General features: G+C 44.8%; 5 protein-coding genes across 8 annotated transcripts in view; 2 read left to right on the plus strand and 3 right to left on the minus strand.

Annotated features, from left to right (window-relative positions):
* The window catches only part of nphp4 (nephronophthisis 4), a 129,208-nt gene extending 125,602 nt beyond the window's left edge, over positions 1 to 3,606 (minus strand). Inside the window, exons 1-2 of the mRNA XM_076026115.1 lie at positions 3,175 to 3,606; positions 2,443 to 2,580 (exon numbers count right to left, since the gene is read on the minus strand). Of these exons, the coding sequence (XP_075882230.1) occupies positions 2,443 to 2,580; positions 3,175 to 3,351 (315 nt within the window). The 5' untranslated portion in view covers positions 3,352 to 3,606. The remainder of the gene's footprint in view (positions 1 to 2,442; positions 2,581 to 3,174) is intronic.
* An 808-nt stretch (positions 3,607 to 4,414) lies between these two features.
* On the plus strand, positions 4,415 to 8,123 carry dffb (DNA fragmentation factor, beta polypeptide (caspase-activated DNase)). Of its 2 annotated transcripts, XM_076026112.1 has the most exons (7): positions 4,419 to 4,606; positions 5,363 to 5,492; positions 5,568 to 5,756; positions 6,293 to 6,372; positions 6,462 to 6,635; positions 7,490 to 7,590; positions 7,679 to 8,123. In XM_076026112.1, the coding sequence occupies exons 1-7, from the start codon at positions 4,481 to 4,483 to the stop codon at positions 7,926 to 7,928; spliced, it is 1,050 nt and encodes a 349-aa protein (XP_075882227.1). In that variant the 5' UTR covers positions 4,419 to 4,480; the 3' UTR covers positions 7,929 to 8,123. The 2 variants fall into 2 exon arrangements, with proteins under 2 accessions (XP_075882228.1, XP_075882227.1); XM_076026113.1 differs by lacking the exon at positions 6,462 to 6,635 and having other exon boundaries at positions 4,415 to 4,606.
* On the minus strand, positions 8,100 to 11,380 carry cunh1orf174 (chromosome unknown C1orf174 homolog). The gene is made up of 4 exons (XM_076026114.1): positions 11,179 to 11,380; positions 10,388 to 10,459; positions 9,800 to 10,174; positions 8,100 to 9,525 (listed from the first exon to the last, which is right to left on the minus strand). The coding sequence occupies exons 1-4, from the start codon at positions 11,188 to 11,190 to the stop codon at positions 9,409 to 9,411; spliced, it is 576 nt and encodes a 191-aa protein (XP_075882229.1). The 5' UTR covers positions 11,191 to 11,380; the 3' UTR covers positions 8,100 to 9,408.
* An 875-nt stretch (positions 11,381 to 12,255) lies between these two features.
* Positions 12,256 to 14,607, plus strand: b3gnt7l (UDP-GlcNAc:betaGal beta-1,3-N-acetylglucosaminyltransferase 7, like). Its single transcript, XM_076026124.1, has one exon. The coding sequence runs from the start codon at positions 12,506 to 12,508 to the stop codon at positions 13,754 to 13,756; it is 1,251 nt and encodes a 416-aa protein (XP_075882239.1). The 5' UTR covers positions 12,256 to 12,505; the 3' UTR covers positions 13,757 to 14,607.
* A 1,618-nt stretch (positions 14,608 to 16,225) lies between these two features.
* Positions 16,226 to 16,525, minus strand: part of cep104 (centrosomal protein 104) — a 24,212-nt gene continuing 23,912 nt past the window's right edge. For all 3 annotated transcript variants that reach the window (XM_076026120.1, XM_076026117.1, XM_076026118.1), the window contains exon 22: positions 16,226 to 16,525. This exon is cut by the window's right edge and continues 59 nt beyond it. In XM_076026120.1, coding sequence (XP_075882235.1) covers positions 16,463 to 16,525 — 63 coding nt within the window. In that variant the 3' untranslated portion in view covers positions 16,226 to 16,462.

A 16,525-nucleotide genomic window follows, 5' to 3' on the forward strand; every position in this document is an offset into this window, starting at 1 on the left:
TAGAAAACACTGATTACCACTGCAACATTGTTGTTCGCAAAATGCTTTCTTACCACAGGATGAAAACCAACGTGAACACAGTGGATCATAAAAATTTGCTCAACTGCCAAAATCCTGACACTTGAGAACATTACATCAATTTAATAAATACATGTAGTGTCCTAACACAGTCCAAAATCGTGCATGTGAAGTGAATTGGGAACACAAAATTGTCCGTAGGTGGTGTGTGTGTGTGTGTGTGTGTGTGTGTGTGTGTGTGTGTGTGTGTGTGTGTGTGTGTGTGTGTGTGTGTGTGCGAATGGTTGTTTGTCTCTATGTGGCCCTGCGAGGAACTGCCGACTTGTCCACCAGTTCCAGCAGACCCCCATGGCCCTGAGAAAATGAATAAGTCGCCATAGAAAATGGATGGATGGATGGATGGATGGATGGATGGAGTGCTACAGTATAAGTGAATAAGTTGACTTGTGAAAGAAAGTATGGCTTATCTTTCTCAAAAACCAATTTCCTTTCTGCTCCAAACGCTTTAAAATGCCAAGAATGTGGAAAATCCTTCAAAGATACATTAGATACATGACTCGTAATCCCTTTTGTAAACTTATTAGAAATGTGCAAGAGAGCAGGTTAAACCAGAAGCACGTCTCGTGTTTCCAGAGGAAAATCTTCTGCGGACTTGAACAAATGGCAACGTGGTTCAAGTGCCTGGCTGCCTGCTTTAATGTGCTGCAGTTATTTAGTCAGCAGCACGCAACTTATTTACAGAAGTGATTGATGAACACAATAAAGTCAAATGGTCCATTTACTATTCACTGTGCTTCACAAAAGACTTTCTGTGTCGGCTGCCGGTGTGAAACCGGTGCCAGATCGTTTTGCAGGGCTGTTGGACCTGCCAATTGAAAACGCTAAACACCTCATCAGAGTGGCAACGAAGCAGCACAAGCGCTTGTCATTACTCACTTAAGTAAAAACTGATAAATGGAACAACACAACTGCAAACATTTGCATAGAAGACTGTTAAACATTGAACATTGCCCCTTGTTAGAGACCTCTAATCCGACCACTGACAGAGTCAACATAAATGCAAATAGTTCCCAACAAACCTTTATGTTTTTGGATTGAACGGATCCGATAGAAAAGCAGACATTGGCGCACAGAATTGTTTTGGTTTACTCCCCCACTGGACTTGGTAATAGTTACGTTTAGGGCTGAACGATTATGGAAAATAATCTAATTGTGATTTTTTTTTTTCCTCAATATTGCGATTGCGATTTCATTTGTAATTTTTTTTTTTTTAATCTTTCTCTCATGGATTTTTCCACAAACAAACAAAAAATTATATGTATTATAATAAACATATCAGATTTATTATACACAAATTGTTCTTTTTTTATAGGTTAGGCTAATGTTAAGATAAAAGCAAAATGAAGCATGAATTCATATGAAAGACCCTTTATTTATCTACTTGTGGTTTTTGTTTTGTTTTTTGCAAGACATTTTAATAGGGCTTGGAATGATTTTGTCTCAGTCCACACAAAGCACAAAACAGCGACAGCTTCATTCAACCGATGTTAACACGCTTGCAGCATTAAAATCGCTATAAGGTGCAAACTTACGAGGCAGCGGTTCGCTGCCAGCGAAGACAACTGTTGTGGTCCTTGGTGCTTCGGTAGTCGTACGGCATTTTTTCTTTAAATTCTCCCGACACTGTTTTGCTAAACTACGGCCACCAGTTGGTGGCAACCAGGAAGACCTTTTCCCTGCGTGTCGCTCCGTCCGTCCAGCTCGTCACGGCATCGACTCCTCCCACTACCTGCTTTGCTTTGCTTCGTGCCGCTCGCAAGTCACGTGACCGGAACTCGCGCCAATCAAATTGCGGCAAGAAAATCTTGTTTTGTCCCATCGCGATATTATCGCAAATGCGATTTATCGTTCAGCCCTAGTTACGTTAAACGACATTGTGAAAAGAGTGGCTTGCCATGTGGTGTTGACATGGGGCTAATGACCTTTTTTGACCTTTCCGACTGGTCAGATTGAATGTGATAGACAGATGGTTTATCCAATGATCTTCCAAGTTTTGCTTCCTGAGTGTTTTCTATGGGCTCTTTATGTGATTAATGGGAGACAACATTTGGTCTCACATGCCTGTTCAGCCATTTTTTCAAGAAAAAGTGACTATTCTGACAGGACAGTTTGTATCAGAGAATATGTATATGGATGAGTATTTGAGAATATGAGAGTCTCAAAAACCAAGTATAATCTGAAAGGCTTGAACTGGGAACCCCTTTGAGGTGATTTACATTCAGTAATGGCTTCTTCTGCAACTGTGATTCTGTTTGTGCTCGAATAGGAATGAACCTTAATTTGTATTCATCGAGTCACACCATATCAGCACAACAAGGGAAGTCCGGCCTAATTTCAGTGGGATGTCTGTTGGGGTAGTGGTACCTCATTAAATGTGATCCTGCTGCTTTTCATCTTCTGAGGTCGACTCTTCCACGTTCTTCCAAAGAAGTGCTGGTGAGTTCTGTCAAACAGGGTCACCCTCAGCTGGTAGCTCACATCCTGGTCACTCTCTGAAATCTCCTGAGATTAGACATAAAAATAAAAAAAATAAAAAAAGAATACACCCTCTAATAATGCACATCTTTGAATGGAAAAAGGTTCACCCTTGTAACACTTTTGGATGTACTTTATAACAAAGTACAACCTCATAATCTTCCTAAAAGTGACGTCAAACACTGGCCAACTTTGGAATCCCAGTGGTGCTCAAGGTCTTTTTGGCAGATCTGCACCCCAAATGTTGCGTATTATTGTACACCAAGCAACACATTTCCGCGTAATACATTTAGGAATTAATGGAGGCACCACCGAGTGTGTGTGTGTGCGAGAGAGAAATGTGCGTGCTATGATTAACTGCGGTGGTGTTTGGTGGATTATCTCTAAACTGAATTTACAAGAGCATACAGCTTGACAGCTCGCACAAAATTCAAGTTCACCTTGGATTATAAAACTTTGAGAATCAGTGTTTGCCACATTCTCTTCTTAGAAAAAAAAAACACGGCAAAATCCTGTTCGATGTGAGGCCCCTCGTTAAAACTGTATCACCTCAAAGTCGTTTTAATGTCAGGGCTACCACTGGGACTACGTTGACTCGAAGGATTGGATTTGAGAGATCACCTGCGGGAGGTGAGACGCGCTGATGCGGCTGAGGCAGAGCTGGAAGCCGCGGGACTGGGTGAGGTGGCTGTCGGCGGCCAGGCGGACCGTCTGGCTGGGAGGGGGGACCGAGCGGTTCCGGCCAAACACCTCCTTCCAGCCGTCCGCCGTGCTGGGCGCGTCTTCCGTTTTGACCATGGTTTTAAGTCAAAGTAACAACGACAGAGGGAAAAGGCCAGCAAACGCTCAGAGCGGGGACGTCAGGGTGGATGTTGTGGACTCGTTGAGACGGCGACAACACGCCGCCGCCATGTTGAATTCAGATGCCGCCACAGGCCACGAGGGGGCTACAGGAAGAACATGTTTTAACTTAGCAATATCCCTAAACATAGATAGTGGTGTATAGCGCTGAAACTTGAATTTATGTGTTGAAATTTTAAGACTGGTAAAACTATGACTCTTTAATACACGAGGTGGGACAAATAATCCATAATTCACTTCCGGTGTCTTGAAGCCACACCCCTGTCACTTGGTCTGTTCCCTCGCGCTGCGTCAGTTACTATGGCAATGCTCACGTGGCGGCGAGTGCATTTGACAGTAGTAGAATTGACCGCGTTGTGGTGCCTCTGTTCTGCATATAAGCAGACACATAAATGTATTCACTGTTTTCTTGAGAAAATACATCATTATCGATATCGATGGCGCGAATATTGTGCCGCCTTCACGGCATAAGTCACAGGGGAAATACAAGGTAACGAATTTACTATTCGAGGTTCCTTTATGTGACACGTTTCCTTCCGTTGCAATTTTACGAAGATAGAAGGTAATTTGACGTTCATAAAAAGTGTAATTGTAATATAAAATGTAAAATTAAAAAAAAATGACTTTTTGATTAGAATATATAGGTGATACTAAAGTATTTATAATGAGGTAATAGTAGTGATATTGTATATAATAAGAATAAAGGTTTTTATTTTATTTTTTTAAATGGGGCCTTTATGAAAAACATGAAAAATAGCAGTCCTTTATTATAATGATTACTAATAGTCTACCACTATGCCACTATTTTGATCTTAAACGCATATCTTCCTGTATGGTACACATTATTGAGCATGGACTATTATTCAAATGTTAATTTTGGTCAGTTGTGCCAGCATGACTTGGTGTTTACGGAGTAATATACGGAGATTACGTCCCGTTTTCATCTAACCGCTGTAACGCCGCATTGAGTCACTGGGGGGCAGCAGCGAGGCAAGATTTTCGCGTCTGTCCTATCAAGAAGAAGTCGGAAAGCGGTAAAGTCCAAACCGGGTTAACCAAAAAAAACATGGGACAAGCGATGTCCGGGAAATGTAAAGCTGTGAAAATCAGAGGCTGCAACAACATTGGGAAATACGGAGTCGCGGCGAAAGATGTAAAAGAGTTGATTAAAAAGGGTTGCAAGTTGCTCAAGGTACGTCGGCGAGTTGTTTACGGTTTCGTCGGAAGTTGTCAAAGTTTGCCTCTTCAGGGGTGGATAGGAAAAAGTTAACGCTGGTCGCGGGACGCAAGCACTTGAGGTAGCTCGACGACGAATACCGCTGTTGTTAATTCGGGCCGACCCTTTGGATATGTATCAACTGCGAGCCATGATAACTTTGGTTCCGAAATGGATGTAAACCTATAAAATGACGTCATAGCGTTATATCTCCACCGGAGAGAGATGTGACGTATTGTCTTCCCACTATCTAAAAACTGACTGTTTTGTTCCGCTGATTTGCGGTGCATTAGATATACTAACACATCCGAGATACAGTAATCAATGAAACTGGATTTTTTTTTTTTTTTTTTTTTTTTTTAAACGGGTTTGTTTGGGGGGGTTGAGGGGTTGCACAGGAGGGAAATCTGCAGATCAGAGAAGTTGGGAAGTTTAAAATCTGTCTTAAAGGAAGTGAAAATCGGCCTTGTCTGAACTTTTTGTCAAGCCAGCAAACATCTCTCAGCTCAGGCAGATTCACAGATTATTAATTACATGAGACTCAAATATTATTATCTTTATTGCCATCATTTCTCTTCCTTTGCAAATTCTAAAAATGTGTCAGGCTCCTCATGACAAAATGAATGTGTTTGGTTATCCAACACAATACAAATTAATGATGTGGGACTATTTTGTACTTGATCTGTACATCCATTGATCACATTTATCCCTCTTGTGTCTCCCTCTGTGCAGCTGCCAGTTGTTGGCACAGATGTTTGTCTGTATTCTGATGGGACGAGAGTGACGGAGGAGTACTTCCACACTCTGTCGGACAACACCGAGCTCGTCCTGGTGCCCAGAGGTCAGACCTGGAGCGGAGGAGGTAAAAACACACCCGTCAGACCAAGCGCTCAATGTGCTCATTTTCCAAATAACACCTGCGCGTTTTAAATCTCAGTTGTGCACGACATCGGCCTGTTACTCAGCACGGGCTCGCACGGCGGTGAGCTCATCAAGGCGGCAAAAGAGCTGCTGTCTGGCGATGAGCACGCTGATAAGAAGCGTAAAATCTTGTCCGACCTGCTGCTGAACCTCGAGGACAAATCTGAGCTGGAGAGCAGAGACGACGACGAGGACTGGTTCAAAGGTACAGTGTTCAGCAGATACTGTGGGAACACAACAAAACAAACTACTAAAACTACAAGGCGACGAAGAGAGGAATAGTTTCTCCACTAATTGATGTCAGAGAGGGCCACTGGAAAAAGAGAACTTTTGCCATTTTTAATGACTGACAAAAAAAAAACATACAGCAAGAGTATAAGCTCCAGTGTGTTTTGAGTTCATGCTGCGATTGTTGTACAGACTGTAAACGTGTCCAGTACAAATACTGGTTGTCTGACTCTCGAGACGCTCTGCAGATAGAAGCAGCGTGCTGGCAGTTTGCACCAATCAGCTTCTGCCGTTCTTTATCTGAACAGTGTGTTTGTGACTAACGTCACAGTTCTCACAGGGAACGTGGACACACTGATATCTTTTGACATGGAGTGTTTGCCAGAAACTGTTTTATATCAGGGAAAAAAGGGTTTTCTAATTGTCCTGCAAGATAAGCAAACCTATCGTCCACAGAGTCAGTCAGAAGTTTGCACCGCATGTCTTGTTAGTAAATCCCAGTTTTCATTCCAGGCGTCGCTTCTCGGTTCAAGACCAAGTCGTCCTACATGAAGCACAGCTGTGAAAACAGGATACGTAACTACACGAAGGAGGTGAGGGCCCTCAATAATCCACCGCTGCCCAAGCGCCTGGCGACGTTGTTTCTTATTGACGGGCGCCTCTTCTGCCTCTGCCCTCTCAGCTGGTTGAAGCCACTAAAAGCATCCAGGAGGACAAAGTGAGGAATGAGTTCCTTAAAGCTTCAGAGTTCCTGGTGGAGACGCTAAAGGCGGCCAAGTACAACGGCTGCTACTTTGACCGGACCGAAAAGCAGCAGGATCGCCTCTGTAGCAAGGAGGGCTGGTTCACCTGCCAGGTAGAGCAGAGGGGCGCGCCCAGAAGGGGTTGACCATCAGTAACGGTTAACTGCATTACAACCAAACCAACAGTGATGCTTCAGAACCTCAAAGTATGATGTGCACAATAGCAAAATAATGGGTTTGTTTTATCTGTTGAAGTTACACCACTGAGACAACCTATTCAATTGCTAAAGCTACATACCTAGCTAGCTCGCTCTATGGTCTAGCTCACTGGTGGGCAAATTTTATGACTCATGGGCCACAATGGGTTCTAAAATAAAATAAAGGTTCATCTTATCTTAAAAGTTGACAGAGGGCCAGAGCAGGAGCAGATGGATGGAGTGTTCTGGTGACCCACCTCATTGGAAAATTCATGGGATATGTAGAAAATATGCTTTAATGTCTATTGGAAATGAAAAAAACATTAATTTAAAATATGTCTAGCTCTTTATTGAAATGACTCTTAAAACACTGAAAAAATGGATGAAATACAGCTATTTTATTACTTACTTACATTCATTCATTCATTCATCTTCTATACCCGCTTATTCCTATTCAGGGTCACGGGGGTCTGCTGGAGCCTATCCCAGCTGTCTTAGGGCGAAGGCAGGGTGACACCCTGGACAAGTCGCCAGTTCATCGCAGGGCTTACTTACTTACTATTAATATAATTTCTTCAAGTTCAGCGGGCCAGATTAAAAAGCTTAACGGGCCGCATATGGTTTCTCTCCCCCCCCCCGCACCCCCCATTTTAGGATTTGTGAGAGAGGCACTTCACCCCAAAATAGACTGTGACCCTCTTAACTCTGGTGGTTTGTGGAAAACTGACTTGTCCTGCCTTTCACTGTCTCTCCTCGGTCGCCTCCTCCAGGGATCCTTTGACCAGGATGTGTGTTCGTCCCTCCATTCCATCAACCCCTACAGCAGCCAAGAGAGCAGGGTGGTCTTCAGTACCTGGAATCTAGACCACAGGTAACTAGCGAGGGGGGAAAAATCAGTTTGCTGTCAATAAAGAGCACAACAAAGGTGAATAATAGTGTTTTCTTCATCTGCTGCCCAGGATCGAGAAGGGGAGGACGATCATCCCAGCTCTGATCGACGTTTTACAAAATCACAAGTGCTCCAATGTCAACCTGGAGTACTTCTACCACCTGCTCTTCACCAGAGACAACCTGAAACTGGTGCACATCGTGTGCCACAACAAAGAAGCTCACAACCTGCTGTGCGACACCAAGAAGGTGCTGAGGCAGAGCGCCAACTCACACGGCAGCGAGCAGAAAGCTCGGGCGAAGAAGAAACGTCTGATGTGAATGTTTTACCCTCCTGACGTTAGGAAAAATTAATTCGTTGATATGTGATGGTTTTTATTCTGTACGAAGGGCCCCGGTCAGTAGATCAGACCCACAACAATAAGATAGCACATATTTCTGACCTGATGCTGCTGGCCGGGCTTCAAAGAGAAACACTGAAACACACCTTGATTATGATTAAAACATTTATTTGTCATATGCGTTGGCACCATGATGTGAAATTCACAAATCATTGCAATTACAATGCCTCATGTACAAGAAAGGTGCAGAGGCAAGAATATGAAAAAGCAAAACACATAAATAAGGCAGAAAAAACAGTTTATATATATATATATATATATATATATATATATATATATATATATATATATATATATATACATATATATAGAGATAGAACTTTATAGGATGGTAAACTCTGTACAAAAAGTGTTGACCTCAACCGCTAGCAGGGATTTTCCAGACTCACTTCCAGTATGGGCCAATTAAACTAAAGATTGAACAACTGACTGATTGAACAAACAATTTTCACCATCTTTGAAATCCTGCCTACAAATGATTCAGGAAACCAATCTGCACTGATGAGCAGCAACCCAAAGATTAGAGATGAAGAAGCTGCCTTAAAGCTGAGCACATCATGAACTGACGAGCAAAAAAAAAAAAAAAATTAACATTCAGTCAGGCGTATGTTTTTTTTTTTTTTTCCCAATTTTGGCTGATAAAGACAAACAAAGGAATTTTACTCTTGTGAAAGATTTGTAAACGCTTGAATTTCGAATTTTTAGTGCCACTCTTCTTTGAGAAGGTGCTGAACACTTGATTTCTATTGCGAAACTAAACTCAACCAAACCCTGTTTTTGGGAATGCATACGTGATATCAAAATGTGCTTTTAATCTTCTGATATTCATTTTGATTGAGGTCGAGGGGGAAAAAAGGAATTCACCAGTTCACCTTCTCTCATGGCTGATTATACGAGACTTGCACACCGAGCCTCATGGACACATTCCTCTAGATGACGTGCATGGCACCACTGATGAGACTATGGCTGAGATTACAACTAATGGAACAGTAAGAAATAAAGCAAACACTCCCTCGGGAACAACGACAGGGAACTATACCAACAGCATCACTGTGAACGTGTTGAAAGGCCAATAACTCCATCAGATTGAGGCCAAATGTTCCGGGCTGATCACAGTTTGGACGGATTCGGTCGACACATTTGCACATTTCCTCCTTGCTTGTCCCGCATCTGAACTGGCCGGGTTGGGAAACTGGAGGCAGGTTTAAGGCAGATGAAGGTGACCTGGCGCACTAGTTGTGTTTGTCGATTGAGCATTGACTGATCAGCGGCTTTGCTGAGTGGCTGCTTTCATTTGGCTTCCTTTTGGTTGGTTGGTTGGTTGGTTGGGTTGTTTTTTTTTAAGTGCAGAAAGGCACAAGTTGGGAGCTCCTCAAAGTCACTGGCTGGCCAGTTCGTCACTAAGTGTCGCCTCCATCAACCTCCTCCTCATCGCTGTCCTCTCGCGCGTAATAATGCCTCCGCCTGTTTTGCCTCAGCGTTCGGCCGGAAGTCACCAAAGGCTTCTGAGGAAAATCCTGCAGGGGATTTTTTTTTTTTTTTTTTAAATGAAAAGTTGTTGTGAGTATCAGTGACCTTTATTTAATAGCCTGTTTGAAAAAAGTGGCTACAGCGGGGTTTTTTGTTGAATTATTCAGGCTGTGTTTAACAGAAAAGAAGACAAATGTCAAATTGAAGCAGATATTTCTTACTCAAAACAAGTTTTTGGATACAAAGAATTTTTATTTTTTTTATTTTTTATTTTTATCATAGGCCATAATCGCACATGAAGAAAAAAAAAAAAGCCCTCACCTGAACAACGTCCATGTTTCCAAAGAACTGCTCCACGGGGAGGATCTGATTGCTGTCGTCGTCGGGGAACAAGGTGCAGCCGCTCTCCTCGCACTCCATCTCCTCCAGCTCCGCTTTGCCGGTGCCGCCGTTCGTCCTGCAGCCGTCCGCCTCCAGCCCCGTCATCCTGGGGTCGTTCTCTTTGCCCTCGCGGCCTACGGGCCCCGGCGACGCCGAGCACCTTCTCCTGCCGGCGGACTGGTGACACTCGCAGCTGATGTAGGAGACCCTCTCCAGGGGTCCGTCAGCGACGCTGCTGCAGCCGCCCGCCGCCGAGTCGCCGTCCGCCTCCGAGGCCGTCTTGGGACTTTTGGAGCATCTCTTTCTTGAGGTGGCCTGGTGGAGCATACGGGGTCGGGGTCAGGATGATGCGGTCTGCCACTATCAGCACTGTCCTCTTCATGCTAGTAATACTTAATGTACATTTGTAGTTGCCAAATCCTACGTCTAAAGATGGCTTAACAGACTGCGACTTTTTTTTTTTTTTTTTTTTTTTTTTTTTTAACGTCCGCAACATACAAGCTGCCCTCTACTGAAGTCAAAACAAACCTTTTTGGAGGTTTTCACCGCAGAGCTGCTCTTTCTTTTTCTGTTCTTCAGACGGCCGAGTGGAGCTGGCATCTGCAAAGGAGCAGAACCCTGGTCTGTAAGTCGCAGTGTGTCACGAGACTGCGGCTTTTGGGAGAGAATGGCAACTACAATGGTAAATATATAAATCGTGTATGAATTTGGTCAATTGAACACTTTTAAATATCCTTGTCACATGACCCTGTGACTCCAAACAATGACGAGGTATACAATACAAAATGTATTCAAGCTGAATCAAAGAAAGGTGAATCAGAACAAGGGAGTAATTTTATTATTAATAAACTGATTACGCTGTAGTATATGACACACACACACACACACACACACACACACACACACAACCTGAGACAACAAACTGCTCGAACCAAACTCCACCCATAATGTTGCTCCACGGCACGAGGTTTTCGATCGCTGGCAGCTTCTCGGTGTGCCAGACAATAATCCAACACTGTCCTGTTGTGATTGCTGTCTCGTAGATTTATTGAGATAACCGTTTAATTCGACCAACTGTGGGCACAACAAACGAGCCAGAGACTAGGCTGTGACATACCCAGACGAAACCGAACGGAACGCTTCGTTCTTATCTATGCGGACAGAAACACAAATATAGACTTGCGGAAACTGCTAAAATCTGGCGAATGTTTCAGGGAAACGTAGCCTGATCAACTATTTGGGCTACATGCTAATGAAGCTAGCAAGGTGGCTACTAGCTGCCTATGACGTTTCTTCGAACAGCGTTGTTCCAAACGTACCTTTTGAACCATTTGTCGATACAGCGCTTCTGTTCCGTCGGAGACTTCGGACCGAACGTTTCCCAGGTACTGTTTGTCGTCGAACAGTGCCTTTACTCGTTTTTACGTGAGACACGACCCGAGTTCCGCGATATCACGATGGGCTGCGACGTCGCCCCGAACTATTTCCTGTCTGCGAGGTTCACCTGGGGGTCAAGCGACTCGATGAGTCCCACCTGAGAGAAATTCATATTTCACTAATAGAGTTTAGTGTTTGTATCCTTGACTTTGGTTTGGATTCAATCATTGATGAAAATCGTATCAATGTGAAGAGAAAAAAACACATCATTTATTTGGTTGTTTTCCTCGACAGGGAGCCAGTCTGGCATTGCCAGTGTCATTGTTACTGTTTGTCTCAAATCGACCAAACGCAAACTATCAGTCGGTTCAAATTACGTTTTAATGACGTTTTTAGTTTACGTATCTCGGCTGAGGGGACCGACGTCAAGTTGACCAAATGTAGCTTGATAAAAACGTCCACCAGAGGGCACTGCAGGAGTAAAAACACTGGCCTCGTGTGACCCGCTCGGTGAAGAGAGGTGATTTTGAGCGTTTTCGCTTCAGCTTTCGTTTTTGTTTCGGTCCTTTCTCAACATAAATCTTCTTTGATATTCAGGGGAAGTACAGTCCCAAATAAAAACGTTTGGTTTCATCTTTTCAAAATTGCCTTTTCCATTCACATATGCTATTTTGTTTATTTTACTGTGCACACCTGTTGTTATTTACACTATTCTGAATATTCCACATTCCTGTGAAATCCTACATTGAATTAAAAATAAAATAAAATAATAAATGGTACAAAATAACAAATAAAAAAAAATTAAAAATCGTTTAGTGTTTCTCTCTGTTTGTCAATATTTCTATAAACTATCCAGCCTCAGGAATGGGGCTGTGACATCTTGACGGCTGGTGTTTAACTTTGCGGACACCAGGTGTGTGAGTTAGCGAGAAACACGAGAGCCGGCGTTATCTGCGGAGGGGAGGAGACACCCGGCAGGGGCTGTCCTGGGAGGGCCACCGACCGGGTGCAGCAGCTTGTCCTCGGACAGCCACACAGACAGACAGAGGAGCCAGAGGAGAGGAGAGGACAAGGCAAGGTGGAGACACGCTGCGTAACCAACATCACCGCCGTCTTCGCCGAGCATGGGGCCCACCTCCGTGTCGGCGCTCTCAGCCAGCCGAGGACGCGACCTCTGGGGTCCACACGAGCCGGCGGACACGCCGCGGACGGGACGCGCGATGCTGGAGCTGCAATGAAGGCGAACGGTGAGGCGCAGTCCGAGGAGCCATGGATCACTTTTGGAGGAGGAAGCGCCTCTGCCTGCTCAAACCCCTGCTGAGCCTGTCGCTGCTCTTCGCCACTCTGCTCATGATCCAGAAGCTCAAGGTGGCGGAGAAGGACGGACTGGGCGTCAAGCAAGCCCGGGAGGCTCTCTGGTGCGGCTCGCAGTGCTTCTCCTTCAAGAAGCGGGTCGTGAAAACTAGTTCGGCCAGTCCCGCGTCCCCGGCGGCGCGCGGCGACCAGGGGGAGCAGCGGCTCTCCAACAGCACCGCGCCGGCCGTCTGGGACGCGCAGGTCCTCAACTGCAGCGAGGACGCGTCGGTGAGGAGCCAGGACTGGTTCCGGCGCCTGGACCCGAGGTTCCACCAGTTCGTTTTACACAGACACTGCCGCTACTTCCCTATGCTCATCAACCACCCGGAGAAGTGCTCGGACGGAGAGGTGCATCTCCTCATGGTGGTCAAGTCCGTCATCGAGCAGCACGACCGTCGGGAGGCGGTGCGCAAGACCTGGGGCAAGCAGCAGACCGTGGACGGCAGGAAGATCCAGACCCTGTTCCTGCTGGGGAGCCCGGCGACCGGGAAGGACGTCAAGAACCTCCAGAAGCTGATAGAGTACGAGGACCGGATCTACGGGGACATCCTGCAGTGGGACTTCATGGACACCTTCTTCAACCTTACCCTGAAGGAGGTCAACTTCCTCAAGTGGTTCGACATCTACTGCCCCGGCGTGCGCTTCATCTTCAAGGGGGACGACGACGTGTTCGTGAACACGCGCAACCTGCTGGAGCTGGCCGCATTCAAGGTGGAGGAGCGCCAGGAGGCCGCGCTGTTCGTCGGGGACACCATCTCCAAGGCCATCCCCATCCGCAACCGCCAGAGCAAGTACTACATCCCCAAGGAGCTGCACGACAAGCCGTACCCGCCGTACGCGGGCGGCGGCGGCTTCCTGATGTCGGCGCAGCTGGCGCGGAGGCTCTTCGTGGCGTCCGAGGACGTGGAGTTGTACCCGATCGACGACGTCTTCCTGGGCATGTGCCTGCAGAAGCTGCACCTGGTCCCGGAGATGCACCCGGGCTTCAGGACCTTCGGCATCACCAAGCGCAGGGCGAGCCCCATGAACAACGAGCCGTGCTTTTACCGGAGCCTGATCGTGGTGCACAAGCTGAGCGCGCCGGAGCTGCTGAGGATGTGGAGCGTGGTGCACAGCGAGGGGCTCGTCTGCGCGCGAAAGAGCTCGATATGGATGGACTCGTGAGGAACTCAGAGGAACCGAGCCGGTGGATAAAAGTAATCACACACACGACGATTCCTTGATTAACCTGCTGGGCGCACTGGAAGGATTGGAGGCAAGCGAGATGACTGACAAGGGAATATTATTATATTATTGATATTGACTTTTCTTTTCTTCTTCTTCTTCTTCTTCTTTTTTTTTTTTTAAAATAAATCATTCCAATCAAAACGTTTACAAACTTGTCAACAAGTTGAGGTTCCTCTCGTTCCACTCGTCACAGGTGCCATTCCAGCTTCACTGTGTGCTACAGTGAAAAGTCTTGGCCAGGGATTGAATAGGACCTGACTTCAGTTTTTAACTTGAACTGTTGACTTTTTTTGTGAATTAACCGAAAAAGGTTGAAATTGCAGCACATAGTAAAATCCAAAGTACAAAAGTTATTTATTACATTTTTTTTTTTTTTTCAGATACTTTAAAAAACTATCCACTCGACTGATTCCTCACCACTGAATTCTACAGATGTTTAAGTTTAAAGGTATTTTCTTGCATGGGACATAAATGTGACAATTCAAAAGGGCTGCAATGATTGCATTTTAAAAAATATAGAATCCTGTTTTATAGTGTAAATAAAACTCATCACCTTTGTACAGAATGAATGTTACATATGTGAAAGTCTGGAGAAAAGCACATGTGGAGGAAGCTTTATTTAACCAAATGAGAAATGCTTTTAAACCCCAAAGTGGGTACACTATGCACAAAAATATACACGTCAAAATGTCCACGGTTGCAGCACATAACGTTGCAAAAGCATTTGTGGCTTACTGTATTTTACAGATCAGGGTGTCATCCAATAAATTAACTATACTGACAATCTTTATTTGTTTCCCAGTTAAAGCAATTGGCTGTTACTCATTACACATACAAATAAAGAATAAAAAAAACATGGTCTTGATTTGTTGACAGACCAGAACTATACAATCAATACGGTCATAACACTGTCATGCAATTAAAATAGGGTAAAAGAAAAGAAAAGAAAGAAATAATAATAATAAATAAAAATGCAAGGACCTGGCGGCCTTCAATCTGTCTAAATACAGCCGACAGTGGGTGTTCGTGCTTTGAGAGCGGTTTTAGGCCACGGAAGTGCTTGGAGTCAGCATAGGTCACATTCACTTTCATTACACTTTATTTTAGCGATTGTTTCTACCTCTCATCCACTGTCCATAGACATCAGGCCCGGACAGTCATACTGATCGAAGCCATGGAGCTTTTGGCAAATTGCAGCGTCTGTCTCAGCTATTTAAGACTGGAGACAATGACTTCCCACATGACAATACTGATTATATTTTTTTAATCCATCCTGTGCAGTTGAAAAGGGTTCCAAAAGGGTCGCACTTTATGCTAAAGTGTTAGCAGCATGCATGACTGGTTGCGGTAAAATGGTGACTAGTCAAGGCTGTAACCCCGTATTCACCCTGAGACAGCTGGGATATGCAATGGATGGATGGAACTGATTTCAAAACATGAGCAGCACATCTGGGATTTTGTAACGCTTCATCAAGAATCTTCCCAGTTCTTGGGGAACATGAGACTCACAAACACACGCGTGTGGCCCTTCGCTTCCTAACTTGTCCGCAAAAGAGAATTTGACAAGACAGCGTCCACACTCAAACCAGCAGGGCGAACCTGCAGGTGGTGATAAACGACACACCGGATATCAAAGAAATAATATGATCATCATGCGTGATTCATTTGCCCCTGGCGGCTAGTTGGGTTATAGACAGGAGTTTAATAAATCAGCTGTGGCCAGTCAGGAAATTGAGTGTTTCCTGATTCAAGTCACAATGGTCATGCATATATATTGAGTTGTGACAAAACAGCGTATGATATGATGTTTTTCACAGCGACGCAGTAACTGGGTTGTGTTCACCTGACTTTGAAAGCAGTTTTGCTGAAGCTCTTTGTGGCTCTACATGTTGTTTGCAAGTGAGCTAAATGGCAAAAAACACACACAGAAATAGACTTTCTTAAAAAACAACCGTACTGGGTGTGGCTGTAGCTTCACGTCCGTAGAAACGTCGGTGCGGCCGAAATAACGTGCTGATGATGTCGTCGGGGTGAATTTACAAACCACAGTCTGTCTGGAGTCTGCAAATAGCGGAGAGCGATACGCAAAACAAGAACCCTCGAAACAAAGACGGGGGAATTCAACAGTAAACGGGAGCAGCACATTGATGCGTGATGCGCTTTCACGGTTTCTAAAAGTGAAACCTGATCTTGCGGTCCGAGCAGGTGCATTTTATTTTTGGACTTTGTGCTGATGTTGTGTCTGACTTTGCGTCTAATTGGCTCCACTCTGTGCAAACTGGCTAAAAGTGAACCGGCAAAAATTGTGCCTGTGTTTCCTGGAGAGACACCTCTGGCCCCGTCCTGAACCAGTGAACTGTGAAACTGGTGAACGCCTCCCTCTTATATGCATGGACAGTCAGAGACGAATCTCATACTGTGATAAACCAGACTCAAATGTGTCGGGTTATTGTGATTTAAATAGAAGATTCATATATTTACTTTTTTGGTATTTAAAAAAAGCGTGTTGAATTTATAAAACATAAATAAATATGAACATTTTCTATTGGAAATCTTTGAATATGACTTCTTGTCAGGGGATAGTACAGGATGCCCCCTACAGGACGACCTCTTTGGGGTCTCTCAAGTGCAGTGGACCCATCTTCATTTCTTCCCCCTGGTGTGTCTTCTGGCCAGGGCTGGAATCCGGCTGCCTCGACCCATGGG

The sequence above is a fragment of the Nelusetta ayraudi genome, unplaced genomic scaffold (genome assembly GCF_046127955.1).
Source record: "Nelusetta ayraudi isolate G7.1 ecotype Tasmania unplaced genomic scaffold, CSIRO-AGI_Nayr_v1 ptg000019l, whole genome shotgun sequence".
NCBI classification, from domain to species: domain Eukaryota; kingdom Metazoa; phylum Chordata; class Actinopteri; order Tetraodontiformes; family Monacanthidae; genus Nelusetta; species Nelusetta ayraudi.